The sequence below is a fragment of the Ursus arctos genome, unplaced genomic scaffold (assembly GCF_023065955.2).
Source record: "Ursus arctos isolate Adak ecotype North America unplaced genomic scaffold, UrsArc2.0 scaffold_27, whole genome shotgun sequence".
NCBI lineage: Eukaryota > Metazoa > Chordata > Mammalia > Carnivora > Ursidae > Ursus > Ursus arctos.
Window position 1 is genome coordinate 24392023 of NW_026622952.1, and position 17489 is coordinate 24409511.

At 39.8% G+C, this 17489-nt stretch overlaps 1 protein-coding gene across 1 annotated transcript in view; it reads left to right on the forward strand.

Annotated features, from left to right (window-relative positions):
• CSMD1 (CUB and Sushi multiple domains 1) overlaps positions 1-17489 on the forward strand; it is a 1583970-nt gene that overhangs the window by 858234 nt on the left and 708247 nt on the right. The window contains exon 6 of the mRNA XM_048226225.2: positions 11367-11479. Within this exon, the coding sequence (XP_048082182.1) occupies positions 11367-11479 (113 nt within the window). The remainder of the gene's footprint in view (positions 1-11366; positions 11480-17489) is intronic.

Below are 17489 nucleotides of genomic sequence, written 5' to 3' on the forward strand. Positions count from 1 at the left end.
CATTTACAACAATATGAAATTCTCTTGTGAATTCCCTCCACCGACAGCCTGAACACAGACTCACAATCCCCAGGATGCTTCCAGAGTTAAATGGTTTAAATGAGATATTGAATCCTACCAGCAAGAAGGACCAGCTAACAGGGAAGAGTGATGAAGGTCAACAACCCTTGCTCAGCGCGAAGGCAGAGCAGCATGTGTCGCCTGACCGAACTAGGAGGCTGGCTTGAAGTTCTCTGGGAGTAAGCCCTCTGAGGTCACCCAGACTCACCTGTTGCTGATCAGACCTGAGCTCTTGCACCTTTTCAAGAAGCAGCTGGCATTCGGCTCAGTGAACAAAGGGGTTGTAAATTGGGATGTGATTTGTTTTTGACCAGCTCCCATAGTCCCACAGAATTACACTAATGTGCATTTTCAAAATCTAAAAGGCAGCCAACTCAATATTAGACTTTCATTAGGCAAATATACCTGTCAAGTACTGTAGCTAAGTCTGAAAACCATACTCCATGCCTAGAGGCTTAGTTCCTCATCTGTAAAATGGCGGAAACAATACCTATTCCAAGTCAAAGCAACCAACCAGTGAATCCTAGACAGATGAATGGGCTCTGTCTCCTATAAGACCGTGCAGTGGATGAACCGGAAAGCATTGTCCTGAGCACAGCAAGCCAGACACGGGAAGAGAAATACTGATGATCTCACTTCGATGTGGAGTAGAGAAAAGCCAAACTCTGAAATAGAAGTAGAATGGTGGTCATCAGGGCCTGGGGGAGGGGGAACTGGGGAGAGGTTAGTCAAAGGGTATAACCTTCCAATGATAAAATGAATAATTTCTGAAGACCGGTGCACAGCATACTGACTATAGTTAACAATACAATATTATTTACTTAAAAGTTGCTACATGAGTAGATTTTAAATGTTCTCATCACAAGAAAAGGTACCTATCTGAGGTTATGGATGTGTTAATTTGCTTGTAATCATTTTACATAGTATACCACCCTGAGTATATCAATTTTATTTGTCAATTATGCCTCAGTAAAGCTTGCAAAAATAAAATATAAATGAAATATATAATTTTTTAAATAAGTAAATTGAAAGGCATGTATTTGAATGATTAACCAACAGCAAAAACAAAATGCTAAGGGGGTTCTATGAAAAAGAGTATATTTAATATCTCTAGGGTCTACATTTCCTAAAGCCTATGAGATTTTGTGTTAGATTAATATTCAAGAGAATACTTTATTAAATGAAATTATTGACAAAGCTTAGGACAAGCCCTACCATTTCTAAGACTGTGCCAGAAATGTGTGATACATAGACTTGGTTTATATACTAGTAAGGAGATTACATTTCTTTGCTAGAATGGCTGGAAGGGGCAAATACAGGTACAAATTCCAATTACAGGACCATGTAGAAACGGTACAGCTAATCTGACTCTCCCACACTACACACTGAACTGAACATGTTCTCAGACTTTGTGGCAGATGTCCATGTGTTCTGAGCCACTTAGACTTGGATGTACATTCTCTCACGTGGGTCCATGTTCTTTTGTATTTCACAACTGGAAACCTGCAGAAAGAACGGGTTGGAACTGTGTTTTCTAAAGGCAGTAGATAATCAATGAAAGAAATTTCTGAACACAGATTGACCTGAAAGGATGTTTTCTCTTCAAGTTCGGACCTTGTGGATTCCCCAATCCTATTTAATAAGAGCTGTTACCATTTGGCCAGATTATTCACTGCGTGGGATGTGAAAGCAACTGCCCTCTTCAATCCCACATGATCAGTTGGCCAAAGCCAAAGGATGTGTCTCTGACATACAATCAGCCACTTTGTGGGTCTGGAAGCTAACAGCCATCCTCTTAAAGATCCACTTTTCCTTTATCTTCTGAGCCATCAACTTTCCCACCTCACTGCTCACTTCTCCATAATCCTTGAGGACACTTTCCTGTTACCCACCCTTAAATATCTGTATTTCTTCAGGTTCACACTGCATCTCCCCTTCTTCTCATTTCAGACTCTTGAAAGGGTCTAGGATAAGACTATTCTTACCCCAAAATTGAGGGGGAAATATTTTTGATAATGTCTTAAAAAACATATATGCTAAAAATATCAAAGAGAAAATGATCAGTGATCCAGAAATCAATGCTATTTTACCTTTTGTTGTTGTGGTTGTTGTTGTTGTTGCCGGCCTTCAAGTATTAATGGTGCATGCATTTATTATGGAAATCTGTAGATGATGTCTTTTTTAATGATTAGAAAATGGTACTGATACTCATCCATGTCTAGCACCAACTGTTAGCTGTTTTGAAAGTCCAAGTAATATAGGAGACAAAGAACGTTTTTCCTGTTGGCAAAGCCCAGACACCTGTCTTCACAGATAGTTATAAAACAACCCGCCAGGATATTGGACAGAGCAAAGGATTAGAAACGGACACTGGAGGTTTCGTTTTCCAGGTCACTGACTTAGATCCAGACTAGCCTGCTGCCACTGAGATCTTTAATGCAGATATGACCTTGCACCACGTGTGGACCAGGTCCCCCCACACTGAAGGGCACGCACACAGTCCCGGATGAGGTAGGGCCGCTCTCCAGTCTAGGAAGCAGAAAGTGCCCAGTGGGTAATGCCGCCTTCCTGGGTTGGCCTTCCCCTAGCTGGAGGGTGGACGAGGGGCCCAGGGGACTTCCCACTGAGGAGTGGTGTCAGAGCCTGCTGCCGCTTGACTGTCTTATCCTATTACTTGTCTGTCTAAGCCATTTCCCGAGCTTCGTTCCGAGCAATTCCCTGACATTTAGTCCTTAAGCTTTAGAGGACAGGATTTGTGACATTCTCTCCCAAATGATCCTCTCTGTTTGACCTTTGGGTTAATTCCTAATGCCTGGCTTGCCGAAGTCCTGGACATGTTTATGACCCTCTCTCAAATCCCTCTTGTCTGTCCTGGGCCCCTTTGCCCCATCTCTAATAGATTCAATTGTCCTCCTCGTGCTCCTTCCTTGAGACAGACGGATGTTCTCACTGTCTTGAGTGAGTCCAGTGTTACTGCTTTGGGTCCCATGGTTATTCTAGGAGGAATTAAAAGGTGATGCCAGATCTATCCCACTCGACATTCATATTTGCAGAGAAATGTCTGTGTGTGGAAAGATAGGAATGGCATTCTCTTAACGGTCTTAATTTTTGACAGTCTTAGGGTGTGCTGCTATTTTCGTAGCTCACATCATGAGCAAAAATAAAAGGATAGAAACGATTTAAAATGGATTTATCGAGACTTTCCTGTATGTACAGTAACAAAAGGATGAGAGAAATTAATAAAATGCTAGTCATGCCCTCAAAGGGCTCACAGTTGTTGGGGAAACAGACATCCACACGGCCACCAAAAATACAAGACAGATTCTTATCATTTCCATAGACCATATGAGCAAGTGCTAACAGATTATGAAGGAAAGGGTGGTTGATCATACCTTAGATAATAAGGGAAAGAGTTTTTGAGGGATCATCTTTTGCAAAAGCTTTGAAATTTGAGAAGAATGTAAACAGGCAAGAGTCAGCTACAGGGCTCCAGATGGGGGAGCACAGGAGATACAGGCATGGAAGCACGGTCACGTGGGGCAGCCAGGGAACAGTCATTGTCCCGTGTGGGCTTCAGAGGACTCTGGAAAGAACTTATAGGAGATAAGACAAGCAATGGTTGGAGTCTTCATCAGGAAGTACCTTCAATCCCATGCTAAGAAAGTTGATGTCTTTCTTGGAGTGATTTAGGGCTATGAAAGTATTTTTAGGAAAGGGCATACCATGATTGAGCGTGGGCATCAGCACAGACTGCTGTCATTGTTCTCCCCAGTGGCCCCTGTTATCTACTCAGCTGACAAGTCACAACTCAGATACCACACCTCTAGGTGTGAAGAGTGTAAAGTCCTTTTGTGGGTGCGTATGGCAATCTGCATTCCCCATTTGGTGACAGGCGTTCTGTGTCAGCCCTCTCCTGATGCACGCTGGACATCATCGCTGGCTCCAGCTCAGTCCCCAGTGTCCAGGATGCTGTCAGTCACATGCAGGTCATTTGTAATTTTGATTTAAATTATGTTTAGGGAAGTTGATGTCATAGTTGCACAGAGTGGATGAGAGCACAGGGACAGGAAGAGATCTATTCAATAGTGTGAGCGGAGGTTTCAATCTGGCCAGGGCACAGGCAGTGCCTGGTTAGAATGGAGGAGTGTAGCAGACATCACAGGGTTGCATGCACACAGCTTAGCATCTGAATAGATTTTGCATGCAGGTCTCGGGTCCAGACGGTATCTATGAGATGAGGGTATGTCCCACAATCTGCTCCCTCCCTTGGATACACTGCTGTCATGCCTGTTTTGATGGGGCCAGGATTATACATCTGAGAGCTTACCACATACAGAAACTTGTGAGGCATGGTGTCTATGGTCTAAACATCCACCAAAAAGCTTAATGGCTGCCAAAGTCAGAGCTGAGGGGTGGGTGCTGAGGACATTTCTGGTACAGGTGAGTGGTGATCTCTCTGGATTCCCTTAGGGGTTATTAAAGTGAGGAGACACTGGATGGCCTGTCCAAGTTGTAAAGACATGGAGCTTTGCGAGAGTCCATTCAGATCTGATTTCCTGGAGTTGTGCACATCTCTGTGCAAAGACCTTGGACCTGGGGCACAAATGCAGCCACTGCTGTTTTCTTGGCACTGCTTCTCCACTCCTGCTTTGCTTTCCTCCAGTGCCATAAAGGTGTATGATTTCTCCAACAAAGACATTACCTAGACACAAACACACCCCAGCCTGGTAATGTGACAGGAAGGGTTGCATGGAGTAATGCTCACCTTGTGAAAGTTACTATTCTATTTATGTATCCGATGTGTGTTGAGCTTCTACTATATGCCCAGCACTTTGCTAGGTTTCAGAGGGACAGCGGAGATAATACAAGCTTCCTATGTCCCTGGAAAGACAACCATTTGGTAAATAATCACACAGGTAACCAGGTCATCACTCTGAAATGTCTGCACGAGAGGTGCCAGGAGAGGACATTACCAGGGAGGAACAACCGCAACTTCACAGTCAAGTCAGGCTTCCCTGACAGTGTGACCCATCCTCTGAAATTTACAGGAGGACCAGGAATTACTAAGCAAGTGAAGAGGAAGGGGCACCAGGGTGGATGGGTGTCCTGTCTCAGCGCAAGAGAGCAGTATCTGCAAAGATCCTGAGGGAGGAAGGAAGGAGCACAGATGGGGCTTTCCATGGGGGGACTGAACCAGAGTCAAGCACATCCCAGTGTAGAAACCATGGGGAGGGTATGGAGTCTGAAAAGATGAGCTGGGCATCTGAAAGGGGGACAGAGGGCTCTAGAGACTAGAAATCATTTTTGTAAACAGCATAGAATATACAAGGGAGGGGATCACAGAATATGGAAAAGGTGATGACTGAACACATAAGTGTGGGTGAAGTTCGCAAGAGGGAGGAGAATAGCTATCAGTGTTTACTCCTGAGAGAATCTTCATGCATGCCTTGAGCAGAGTGAAGCCAGAGAGAGAAACTGTCCAGGAGAGAGCAGACCGATGTGGAAGCTAATCATGAATGCCATGTCAAGTGGAAGAAACATCAAACAGAATTGATTGTAACGAAAGAAAGAACTTTCTTGTGGGGAGGTCTCCTTCTGTGGCATGGTTTTAAAGAGGCTGTGGGTGGGTTTTTGTTTGTTTGTTTGCTTCTCCCAGAGGGTAGATATGTGGGTGTGAAACTTTTGGGATCAATTTCTAGAAATCTTTTTATATAGTTATATAACACAATAGTTATATGTGTATCTGTGTATGTATATATTTGTGTGCACACACAAACACACACACACACATAGACTTCTGCATCTCTTCTTTTCATGAATTCCCAAGGTAAGAAATACCTTTAAAATACTTTTAACTTCCATTGTTTCTTTCATCAAAGTCCAAAATAAAGCTAAGAATAGCAGTATGAACTCAATATATATTCATAAGACAATGGCGTTCCCTAGTAACACGAATAACAGTCAGAAACATGACATTTCAGGAACCCTTTGTTGTATCAGATTCTTCCATTTACTTTTCATAAAACAGAGATAAATGGAACACTACTTTCTGAGTCATGTTGGTTACATGTCCACGAGAGCACAGGAAAATGTAACGACTTCTAGATGGCTTTCTCTGGATGACAAGCAATCGGCTCTTTAAAGTAATAGGTTTATGAAATTCTTTAGGCTCCTTAGGGAGGGTGGGTAATTTACAGTCTGTGTTGATGGTATTAATGCTTTCTGGCTTCTTAGTCATCACAGTTAAAGAGGTTTAACTACAGAGAAACTCCTAGCAATTTATATGATGATTTTCTAAAGACATAAGAAATCTGGCTTAATGTCAAACAAGTGCTCAAACAGAGCTCTCTCAAGAACGTTAGCATTTCCAAATGCATTTTGGAAAATTATCTCAATAAATTGACTCCATGTTTTTCAAGTTACATAAGTAAGATGAATGAGTCACAGACACAAGGCTGTAATGTTTGAGAACAACAAGCTGCTCAAACCCTTCATGTTATACTTGAGAAGTGTGGGGCTGAGGGAGGTTAAGTGGGAGAGGAAGTTGTGGGCATATTATAAATAGAATCCTAAAATCTATGGTAAAACTCTTTGGAGAAAGTAGAACGGACTGGCGGGTTCTATTTTGGCTCAAAGGAAGTCCTCTTAACTTTAAGTACCCCATGGGTCCTACATCTATTTTTACTGTTGGCAGCAGCAAAACCTTGTTGAATCTTTGAAAGAAATGAGTTTGCCAATGGGTTAAATTGCCTAATTTGGCAATCTTGGGGGGAAGAGTGAGAACTACCAATTCCTTTAGCCATGTCTAAAGGGACTGCTCAATATTCTCACTGTGAGGCTTTATGAGTTTTCTGACCTAGTTTGAGATGCTCCAGAAATGAAATGCATCTAACATTGCCTCAGAAAGACCCTTTCCTGGCAGACCATGTTGAGGTGTCCTTAATTTTTTTAAGTCCAAATATATTTGAACCCCCTGATTTCTCCTGATAATTGTTCTGCATTTTTATATGTTTAGGATAAAAAAATTAAGAGTACATTAGACACTCCCAGGTAATAGACAAAGATATGTGCTGGATACCTGTCATTATTAAATCTTTTCTCTGCAAAATGTTTCTGATTTGTATGTTATGCTCACTATGTATGTCAAGTCGAAAACCAAATCCAGCAGACTTTGAAGACATAGAGCTAAGAACTAAGGAAGGCTTTTAAGAAAACAAGCCAATGATAATTGATGTTCAATCACTTATATGTGTTAAACTGAGATTATTAATAGGTTTATTAGCAGGTTTATTAATGATGACAGTCTAATGAATTTCTTCTCTTTCTGGACTGTTCTAGAATGCAATGTTATATATATAAAGATTTGTTTTCCATGGCTGCCACAACAAATTGACACAAACCCAATGGCTTAAACCAACACAAATTTATTATTGTATGGTTTTATGGGTTAAAATCTTACACAGGTTTTGCTGGAACAAAATCAAGGTGTCAGTAGGGCTATGTTCCTCCTCAAGGCTCTAGGGGAGATGCATACTTTTGCATTTTGCAGCTGTGTAAGGGCCACCCACAGTCCTTGTCTTGTGGACGCTTTCTCCATCTTTAGGGTCAACGACCATGGCTACTGTTCTCACATGCATCCCCCTGACCTCCCTGATAGGTTCCTTCTTCTCCCCGATTCTCTTCTTCTGTCTCCTTCTTCCATTTGTAAGCGTCTTGTTGATTACATTGGGTTACCCCATAATCCAGGATAATCTCCATTGGTCTGTAACTTTATCACATCTTTGAAGTCCCCTTTTCCGTGTAAGGTGATGTAGTCACAGGCTTTGGGGATTAGGATTGGGTACCTTTGAGTGCCATTCTGATGCCACAAAGGTATTTAGTTGAATTATTTACCTCTAAATCTTACCTAAATCATCCAAGTTCTTGGTAAATCTTGGTATAACATCCACTGGCTTGTATATTTGTCAACTTCCTTTAAATTAGTGTGGAATGAAGGAACAATTGACTTTATAATGTAAGCTTACTGTTAAACGACAGCTTTAAGATTAGCTCAGGCCTGTGGGAGAGGACAGAAAAAGTCACGATTCCAAAGAATATGTCTTATATAGAACAACCACCAACTCAACACACCAAAGAAAGAGGATGTGAATATTTGTTTATTTTCCACAGACAAATTAAGAAATCCATGCATATTAATCCACTCTGGAGTGTGACTCATTTGCATGGCTTGGCTCTAACCATGTGCAATGAATTATTCAATTATCACAAAGTCCTCACCTTTGATTCTAGGTAAAATGAATCTGTACAGGAAGTAGAAGTTTCTTGAAGCTAGTTACACTATCTTGATGTACACTATCTAATTATCTATCTGCTTAGTATTTTTACAAATCGCCTCATATATACCAAAGCACATTCCCTAGGCCAAATCTGACCTATAAATAAAATGGTTTTTACATTGTTCAAGTTTGAAAAAACATCAAAAAAGAGTAAAAATTGTCTTTCTCTGACTTAATTTCACTTAGCATAATATTCTCTAGCTCCATCCATGTCACTGCAAATAGAAAGATTTCATTCTTTTTTATGGCTGAGTAATATTCCATTATATATATATATCTTCTCTGTTAATCATTTGACTGACAGATTCTTGGGGTGTTTCTCTATAGCCAAATAGTTTGGCTATTGTCGATAATGCTGCTATAAACTTTGGGGTGATTTCACTCATATGTGTAATATAAGAAACAAAACAAATGAGCAAAGGGGAAAAAAAGAGAGGGGGCAGGAAAACCAACAAACGGACCCTTAACTACAAAGAACAAACTGGTGGGACCAGAGGAGAGGAGGGTAGGGGATGGGGGTAAACAGGTGATGGGGATGAAGGAGCACACCTGTTGTGGTGAGCACTGGCTGATGCATGGAGGTGTTGAATCTCTATATTGTACACCCAAAACTAATACTACACTTCATGTTAGATAACGGGAATTTAAAATAAAAACTTGAAGCAGGAAAAAAACAACAAAAAAAATGAGTAACATTTTGTTTCTCAGAAAAATGGCATGAATGCAAACCTCTCTAAACGAAGTGTGGAACACAACTGTCCCCATTCTGTGGCTGTTTTGCACCCAACAGCAGAGTTGGACAGCTGCAGCAGAAACCACAGGACTAGTAAGCCCTGAAATATGTCTGTCTGGCCCTTTACAGATGAAGTGTGTTGATTAACACAAAACTGGCTCTTTTTTTTTTTTTTTTTTTTTTTTTTTTTTTGTGGGTAGGTATGTGACAAATGTGGGAGGTGAAGAGAGGATTATTTACATGCATTGCTAATGTTGATACACAACTAAACTGCAAACTCACTGAGCTCTTGAGATCAAAACCACTGGGAAAGAAACTAATTAAGAAAAAAAAAATAAGAGCCACAACAAATAAACATGGGATTCAGTTATGAAACTTTCAGTAAGTATATGTAGGTGAGCTGGATAGATTCTGGGTTTCGAATCCAGAAGTTACTTATCTTCTGGTCATTGCCAGTATTAGGCAAAGGGGTAACCTGTTTCCAAGAGAATCTCTAGCATCAGCTCTCCAAGGAAAACAGGTGGTGGGGGAGGGAGCCTTCGAACAAAATATCAGAATCATGAAATGTTTCCTGGAAGCAGCTGTATCTGACTTCAGCAGTCAGAACTACATAAATCCAAGCAAATAGGCAGATCTGAGTTGTGTATTTCCTCTCACGGAAGATTATTTCAAACAGTGACATAAACACTGTTGCAGTTGGTTACAGTCAAGGTTGGGCTTTTAACTTTAAATGGATACTGCACATTTTTAAACCTGAGAGTTTAAATTGAACACCCCGACATCAGAAACCTTGCCTACATATTTCATTTGATGCTGGTTTTCCTCCAGGTAATGGAGTAAGGAGGGAAACACTCTTCTACCCACCTGTGCCTGATAAATCCTGTGCACGGAATACAATTTCCAGCCTGACCAAGAGCTGTGGTGCTCACAGGGCAGCCCGCAAAGGGCAGCACTGGTTTCAGCTACAAGCAAATTGCTTAAACCTTTACTCATCATCTGTACCAATAAGCATCATTTTGAGAACAGATTCGTCAACAGAGATGCAAAATAATTAGACAATGAATAGTCATAGGTGACATTTAAAATGTGCATTAGGGGCATTTATACATGAATCAATATCATCTCTTTTAACCCCTTGGTGGAGGTGTTTTCAGGTCCAGCTTGCAGACTGGCAAGTGGACGTTCAGACAGTTCCTACAAGTCAGAGCCACACACAGCCCCATACCTGAGGCATCCCAGTCCAAGCATCCCTCTGACACTGGCCAAAACTGACCCTGCCGCTGTACGACCAATGGTGGTGGTGGTGGGGGAGGGGGGTTTACCACCTGAGAAGACGTTCACTTGTTTTTCTTTTTTTCTTTTTTTATTATGTTCAATTAGCCAACATATAGTACATCATTAGTTTTTGATGTACTGTTCAACGATTCATTAGTTGCATATAAAACCCAGTGCTCATCACAACACGTGCCCTCCTTGATACCCATCACCTACTTCTTAATAACGCAGGTTTTCAGTAGGAAGTAAATTACTCACTTTTTTTTCCTGAAAACTAAAGCACACATTAAGGTAAGGGGAGCTTATTGTTTAAGGGGAGCTAAATAAACAGCTTATCCAGAGATGGATTGTGTCTGACTTTGAAAGATTTGTGTTTAATATACTGCTTTCCCCAAACATAATTTTATTTCATTTCAAATCTTTTTGACAGTGCTGGTCACCAATCCGCTACACGCTGCTCTTCCTCCCGTGGGTAGGAAAGGCCCATGCTGTGAATTCTGTAGATGGGACCCTAGAAATATGGGATGCTATCCAGCATGATAAACAGTGTATTTGAGGGCACTTGAGGTGAAACAGAATCATGATGTGTTCAAAGAGTGAAAAGCAGAATGTTACCATTTGCCTACTTCTTGTCCTTTTATAATTCGTTCTGATTGAGGTCCTGATGAAAAGAAATGAGTGATCAAAAGAGTATCTTCTCATGTACCCATCATTAATAAAGAAGAATCAAAACGTCAAGTGTTGGTGAAAGCCTTCATTCCATCAAGGGTAAATACAGCGCTGGTATGTGGACGCACATGAAGTTGTCCGAGTCATTTCGAGGTTTCAGCGCAGCTAATCAATGACCTCTGTCTTCAGATCTCAAAATAATGGCTATCAGTAGTCAATTTTAAAAGTGGGTTTGCTATAAGACATTTGCTCTGTTGGTTTACAAGGGAGATTTTTTCTCGTTCTCTTTCCAGGCTGACTGGCATGAACCTTCCTTCTCCTGTGATAAGTAGCAAGAATTGGTTACGACTTCACTTTACATCTGACAGTAACCATCGACGCAAAGGATTTAATGCACAGTTTCAAGGTAAGAAAGCCGCATTTTTTATATAAAAACAAATAACGGAAGATATTTTGGTCTCTTCACCCTCGAATTTTAGGATTCTCTTGCTAGAGATAGAGCAAGAGATATAAGCTTGAAAATCCCTTCTAGCTCTTTTATGGACAATTAACTCTGGAAATTCTACAGGTAATACTAGCAACTTCTCAGTAAAGCTTTACTACTTGGACAATATGTAATGTATTTTATGACTTTGCTTGAATTATTACTGAGTTTTAATTGATAAGTCAGTAAATACATATTAACATTAATTTTAATTCATATATACCTAACCAGAAAATATCCATAGTTGGCTGATTGTTTTCTTTATCGACTCATTAAAAATGGTACAGCATGTAGGTTGCATGAATATGCATAAGTGCATCATGCTATCACTCTCAGTTGTAAAATATATTCACTGTACGTAAATACAGCAACCTGCTTTAGTTATTTACAGGTAAGTGAACATCAGAAGAAAAACATGAGATTTTTTTTTGTAGCCGAGTGAAACAAAGTCCGTAGTCGCTAGCATGGAGTTTTGATTTTGAGACTTACTCTTTGTATTGAATTTCTAGTGTATAATACCTCAATAGTATTGTATCACTGCCCATATGTTTTGTTGGGATTTTTTAAAGATTGATTATTTATTTGAAAGAGAGCACGGGAAGAGACAGAGGGAGAGACAATCCTGAAACAGACTCCCCGCTGAGAGCAGAGCCCCACACGGGGCTAAATCCCAGGACCCTGAGATCATGACCCGAGCCAAAATCAAGAGTTAGAAGCTTAACTGACTGAGCCACTCAAGTGCCCTGAGCATATGTTTTTAATAATTAATAACCCTTATCAGTACCATAAAAAGGATTCAATTTATTGGGAGATCCATTGAAAACAATTCCACTTTGCATTTGCAAATAACAATAGTATGACTATGTCAGAAAGCAAGATGTGCTCCCAAGCAAACTTCTCATGCTTGCCCCAAATCATGACTGTGAGACTATCAAAAGTTCAGTTAGGACCACATTCCCTGCCACATGCAAGCCAGGACCCCAAAACGAGGAAATTATAATAACCCCCATGCTCCAAATCTATAGGTCAGAAAGACAGTTTGCAAACAACCCCATGAAAGGAAACCAGAATGAAAACCAAAATCATGCTAGCCACTCTGGGAGATTTGAGTAATGTTCTAACAAATGGTCTGAATGTGTCCTATCTAAAACACATTTTAAATCCCATAATGCCTTCACTGTGTCCTTTTGGACAAGAAGTAAAAACTAAGAGTAATTTGCAGGAAATTAAATACAGATGTGTGCAGAGCACACATGGAGGTGAGCAGACTTTATTTGCCACCTGGGTCCCTGGGGCATGTGACCCTTCACAGAATGTGCCTGACTTAGAATACAGGGGCAATTTTGTTTTACCATAATGCATTTGATCCATCATCAGGAGCACTGCCCATCTCACATCGTCTCCTGATGCTGTCAGAAAGTTCCTTCTTTTATCCTCTTTGACTGCAAATACACTGCCTTCTGAGTTTTATAGGAGTCGTCCCAATTTGTTTCTTTTCCTGGGATCTAGACAAGACTGATCTACTTTTTCAGACCTGCCTCTATTTGCCTTTATCTTTTAAGACCATATGCTGTATCTGTAGTCATAACAGGGTGCATATATAATATATGATACGTATATATAGTGTGGAAGAACGCACTGGGGGTGGGAGGTGAGGTCACACAGGGACATGGTAGGTGGAGGTGCGAAATACTCCATTCAGTCTTATAGGAAAATCCATCTGAGTTTTGTCTATATCAACGCACATCCACGGATATATCAATCCCTGGCTTAGAACAATCCTAAATTAATACTTGGAAGACAAAGTGACTGACCAATAGGTAGGGAGATAGATCAATAGAGTCGTTTCTAAACTGTGGTTTGATCTCCAAATGTCCTGATCCTAATTAATAGAGTGTTATTGAACTACAGAAAAAAGTTCTAGGTATTATTCCTCCAGCCTAGTCAGTGAATTTGGTGTCTGTACCAGTGACTGGAAGAGAAGCAAAAAGTAAAATACCAAATTCGAAGATGCTCCAAATTGTAGATATAAGTAACATTCTGGTTGGCAGAAAATTCTAATAGTTTAAACATATCAGCCATTGGGAAAAAAAATATATATATATATATAAGTTATGTAATTATTATATAATTATATAATTAATCAAACATATATATACACACACACAATTTTCTACTTATCACTCCTTAGAGTTACGGAGTGATAAGTAGAAAATTTGAACATAGTCCAAAAATATACAAAGCTGTGGAAATATAAGAAGGGATGAACATGGCTTACAAGTAATATATTAGAAAACATCCTCAGACTGACTTTGAAGTTCAACTCCAAGACAAAATGATTTCGGGGGGCTGCCATATTTTTACCCTTATTAGCACATAGACTTTATTTCAAAGGAGTCATGCTTAAGACCACATCTATGCACACCATATATGGAAGTTTGCGGTCAGTACCAGATGTCACCTTTTTGAGAAGAAAACCGACCAAATGGAACCATCCAGGATGATATCAAGAAACCTTCAAAAGAGGACAGGAGCACACTTAGAAGGAGTGTCATAAATGTTAGGCAGGAAGGCATTGCATTTATTTTTTCTGGTCTAAAGAGCAGAAATATGACTAATAAATGGAAGCTACAGGTGGTCCTTCCTGCTGATTCTACAACAAGTCTATGGGCACCGGAAGGCAGGAGTTGGAACAGTAGCTCAGGATGAGACAGGTTCCCTCTCAAAGTCCCCCATCAGCTGTCCCCCTGACCATCTCTGCATGACTTTGCAATGAGGAGTTTCATGGTTTTCATTCCACTGACCAATGGGAACCTTCCTGACACACAGGCAAAAATGGATTTCTCATCTAAGTCTTCCCTTTATCCTCTGCCTTGATTGAAATCCAGGGAGCCCCAATCTGTACTGTACTTTTGTTTCAACTAAACAAAATAAGAAAACAAAACAGAACAAGGTTGTGGTTACCCACACAATTGCAAAAAAAGAAAAGCATAGTAAATGAGCAATCCAGAAAACCCACAAGAAAGACAACAATCGTTGTAGTGAAAACTTACATAGTGTTTACCAAATGCTCTTTTAATATTTATGCATGCATTCTGTCAAAGAATCTGAATCTTGGATTAGTTCGTGGAGGAGAATTAGGGATATAAAGATTCCATCAGTGTTCCTTGGAGTAAATATGAGTACAAATTATGTGCGATTCGTATAAAAACCCCGTGTGGTTCTAAGCCGCTAATAAAGACTTCCGGTGGGAGCTCTTGCCCCATTGTTTTACCATAATGCATTTGGTAAATGCATTATGGTGACAAACTGCTCCTCTGTTCAAGAGTGCCATGCCTAAGAAGAATTTTATAACTTCTAAAAACAAAGAATATCTTCTTTCTAACGTGGTGCTTTTCTTGGTCAAATAAACAACAACCACTATAAAATGTGTTTTCGACTTTCATGTCTACGTTCTTTATTCTTTGAATTTTACACTTTGTTCTTTGGCTTTTATCTCTTCAATCATGCCATCAAATTATGCCAAAAGTAGTAGTGCACTTGATTGACAAGTAAGACAGCTCTGTAGTTGCTGTTCCTAAAATATATTCCCTTTCGAAATAGCGTTGTGAACAAAGGAGTGGCAAATGCAATAAAACCCATTTGATATATTTGCAATATCTTGTGTATATATTGGGTTCTTGTGGAATGACAGGTTTATGTGGGACACATTATTTCTTTAAATCAGCTGAAAATCGAGCCCATTCTTTATGTGTTGCCTCCATCATTAATTATAATTAAATAAGTGCCTTGTTAGCACTATCAGTCATGTAGACATTTTTTATGTCTCCAAGATGGATTTTTTAAAGATATATTAATATTGAACTACAAATGCCTCTTCCCTATTAAGTAGCAATATGTGTTGAGCTCCAGTCTTACATATGTATGTAGCTATTTATAAAAATACAATTCTCACAAAACGAAATTCCCATTGATTTCTGAAACTGATAATCATTTTGAGTGTTTGTAATAAAGTCCCAGCTTATATAGAGAGCACCTGTCTGATAAATCAAGGGAAAACCTGACCATGGATTTAAATTTCGGATTGACACAGATAATTAGCTTTCTCTTCAGGTGATAGCTCTATACAACTACTAATTTTACTTTTTACTTAAAGTGAAGAATTTATATCAAAGGAAGGCTTTCATGTTCTTAAAAATGTATCTCGGAAAATTGGGAACTTCATCTTTTCAGATTAATTCAAATTGGATGAATCGTATGTTTGCCCATTCTCCAATGCTCACCAGAGATACAATCACAAAAGCTCTACCTGAGAGATGATAGACGTGGGTCCTAGCACTGATGCGTGTGTCTGTGTCTCCCTTTAGAACAGGAACTCTGTAAAGTAGTAAAGGCCATAATCTAGAACCCAGAAGTCACTCAATTAATATATGTTGGAGGAAAAAAAGGAAATCAAATGAGCTGCTCATACTCTCCGCCAGGTCCCAGGCACCCCTGGTGGGCAGAAGTAGTGGGATGCCTTGTAGGTGGCGCTCTTGCTCGTGTGTATGAAGGGACCCTGAATACCTTCTAAAGGGATCTTTTAGGTAGGTAGGGACACATGAAGTTTTAATCAAAATAAGTTAGCAACCTCTAATCTTATAACCTCTAAAAAAATTCTCAAAACTTCTAAACCTCTAACGGGAAAATAGCTTTTAATAAATAAAATTTCACCCAAATCAGATACACAGCCACTTTCCCTAAATATGTAAGTTAACTTCTCTCAGAACCAAAGATTCTTGCAATGTGCCAATGCTAGTCCTTTAAAATTTCAAAAAAGATGCCAATCTCTGTGTTCCAAGCTGCTGATTCTTGGCCTCCTCTCTTTTGTCAAGTACTTTCTGCCTTGTGCGCCTTGCTGTCTTACTCTGTGAAACTGAAATAACAACATTTACCTCACAGAATCCTTGTAGATAGCTAAGAAAATCAAAAGAAAGTATAACAAGTGCTCTGCAGGCTGCCTTGAAGTGTGAGAGCATTTGTTACCCGTCAGTAATCCTTCCTCATGCTTAGTGTCTGCCCAGCCTAAATTAACTAACACAGCTTCATATTTCAAGTTTTAAGAGATATTTTAAAAACTCAAAAATGGGCAGACCCTGTTGGCAGAAAGATGAGTTGGTGCCCTGTCGTCTGGACGACTGTTCTACCGTGAAGCTGAACCAAGGCATACTCTAGAACCCAGTATCCACACTCCACGTACGAGCTCAGCCGAAGTGCGTACATCTGTGAGACAAAAGACATATATGGAGATTGTATGTAGATGCCTCATTCATAACTGTCAATATCAAGACACTGGAAATAATGAAGATGTCCATCAACAGTGGATCAAATTAGGAAATTATATGTATTCATACAACAGAATACTAAAGAAAAATGAAAAAAGGTGAGCTGACTCTCCACACAACAAGAGTGAATCTCATCGACATAACACTGAGTGAAAGGATCCAGACATGGAAACATGCACGTTGTACTGTCCATATAAATATAATAATATAGGGCTGCCTGGGTGGCTCAGTCAGTTAAGTGTCCGACTCTTGGTTTCCACTCAGGTTGTGATCTCAGGGTCCTGAGATCGAGCCCGAGTGGGGCTCTGCACTCAGCATGGAGTCAACTTTAGAGTCTCTCTCAAATAAATGAACAAATCTTTAAAAATAAATATAAAAAAGCAATATTTCAAGAATATATATACACATAAAATTTAGGAATCTAAAAACTAAATATTTAATGGGTGTTCATTACTAAAAGAGTACTTTGTGTGTGTGTATATATAAAATACTTAAACTTAAAAAGTGCTTTTAAAAAATGGTCAAAACAATCCCTTTCCAAGAAGATGACAAGTTCTTCAGAATTTTCTTACAAATAGGATCAAGCAAAAATACCTAGAGAACTCCTA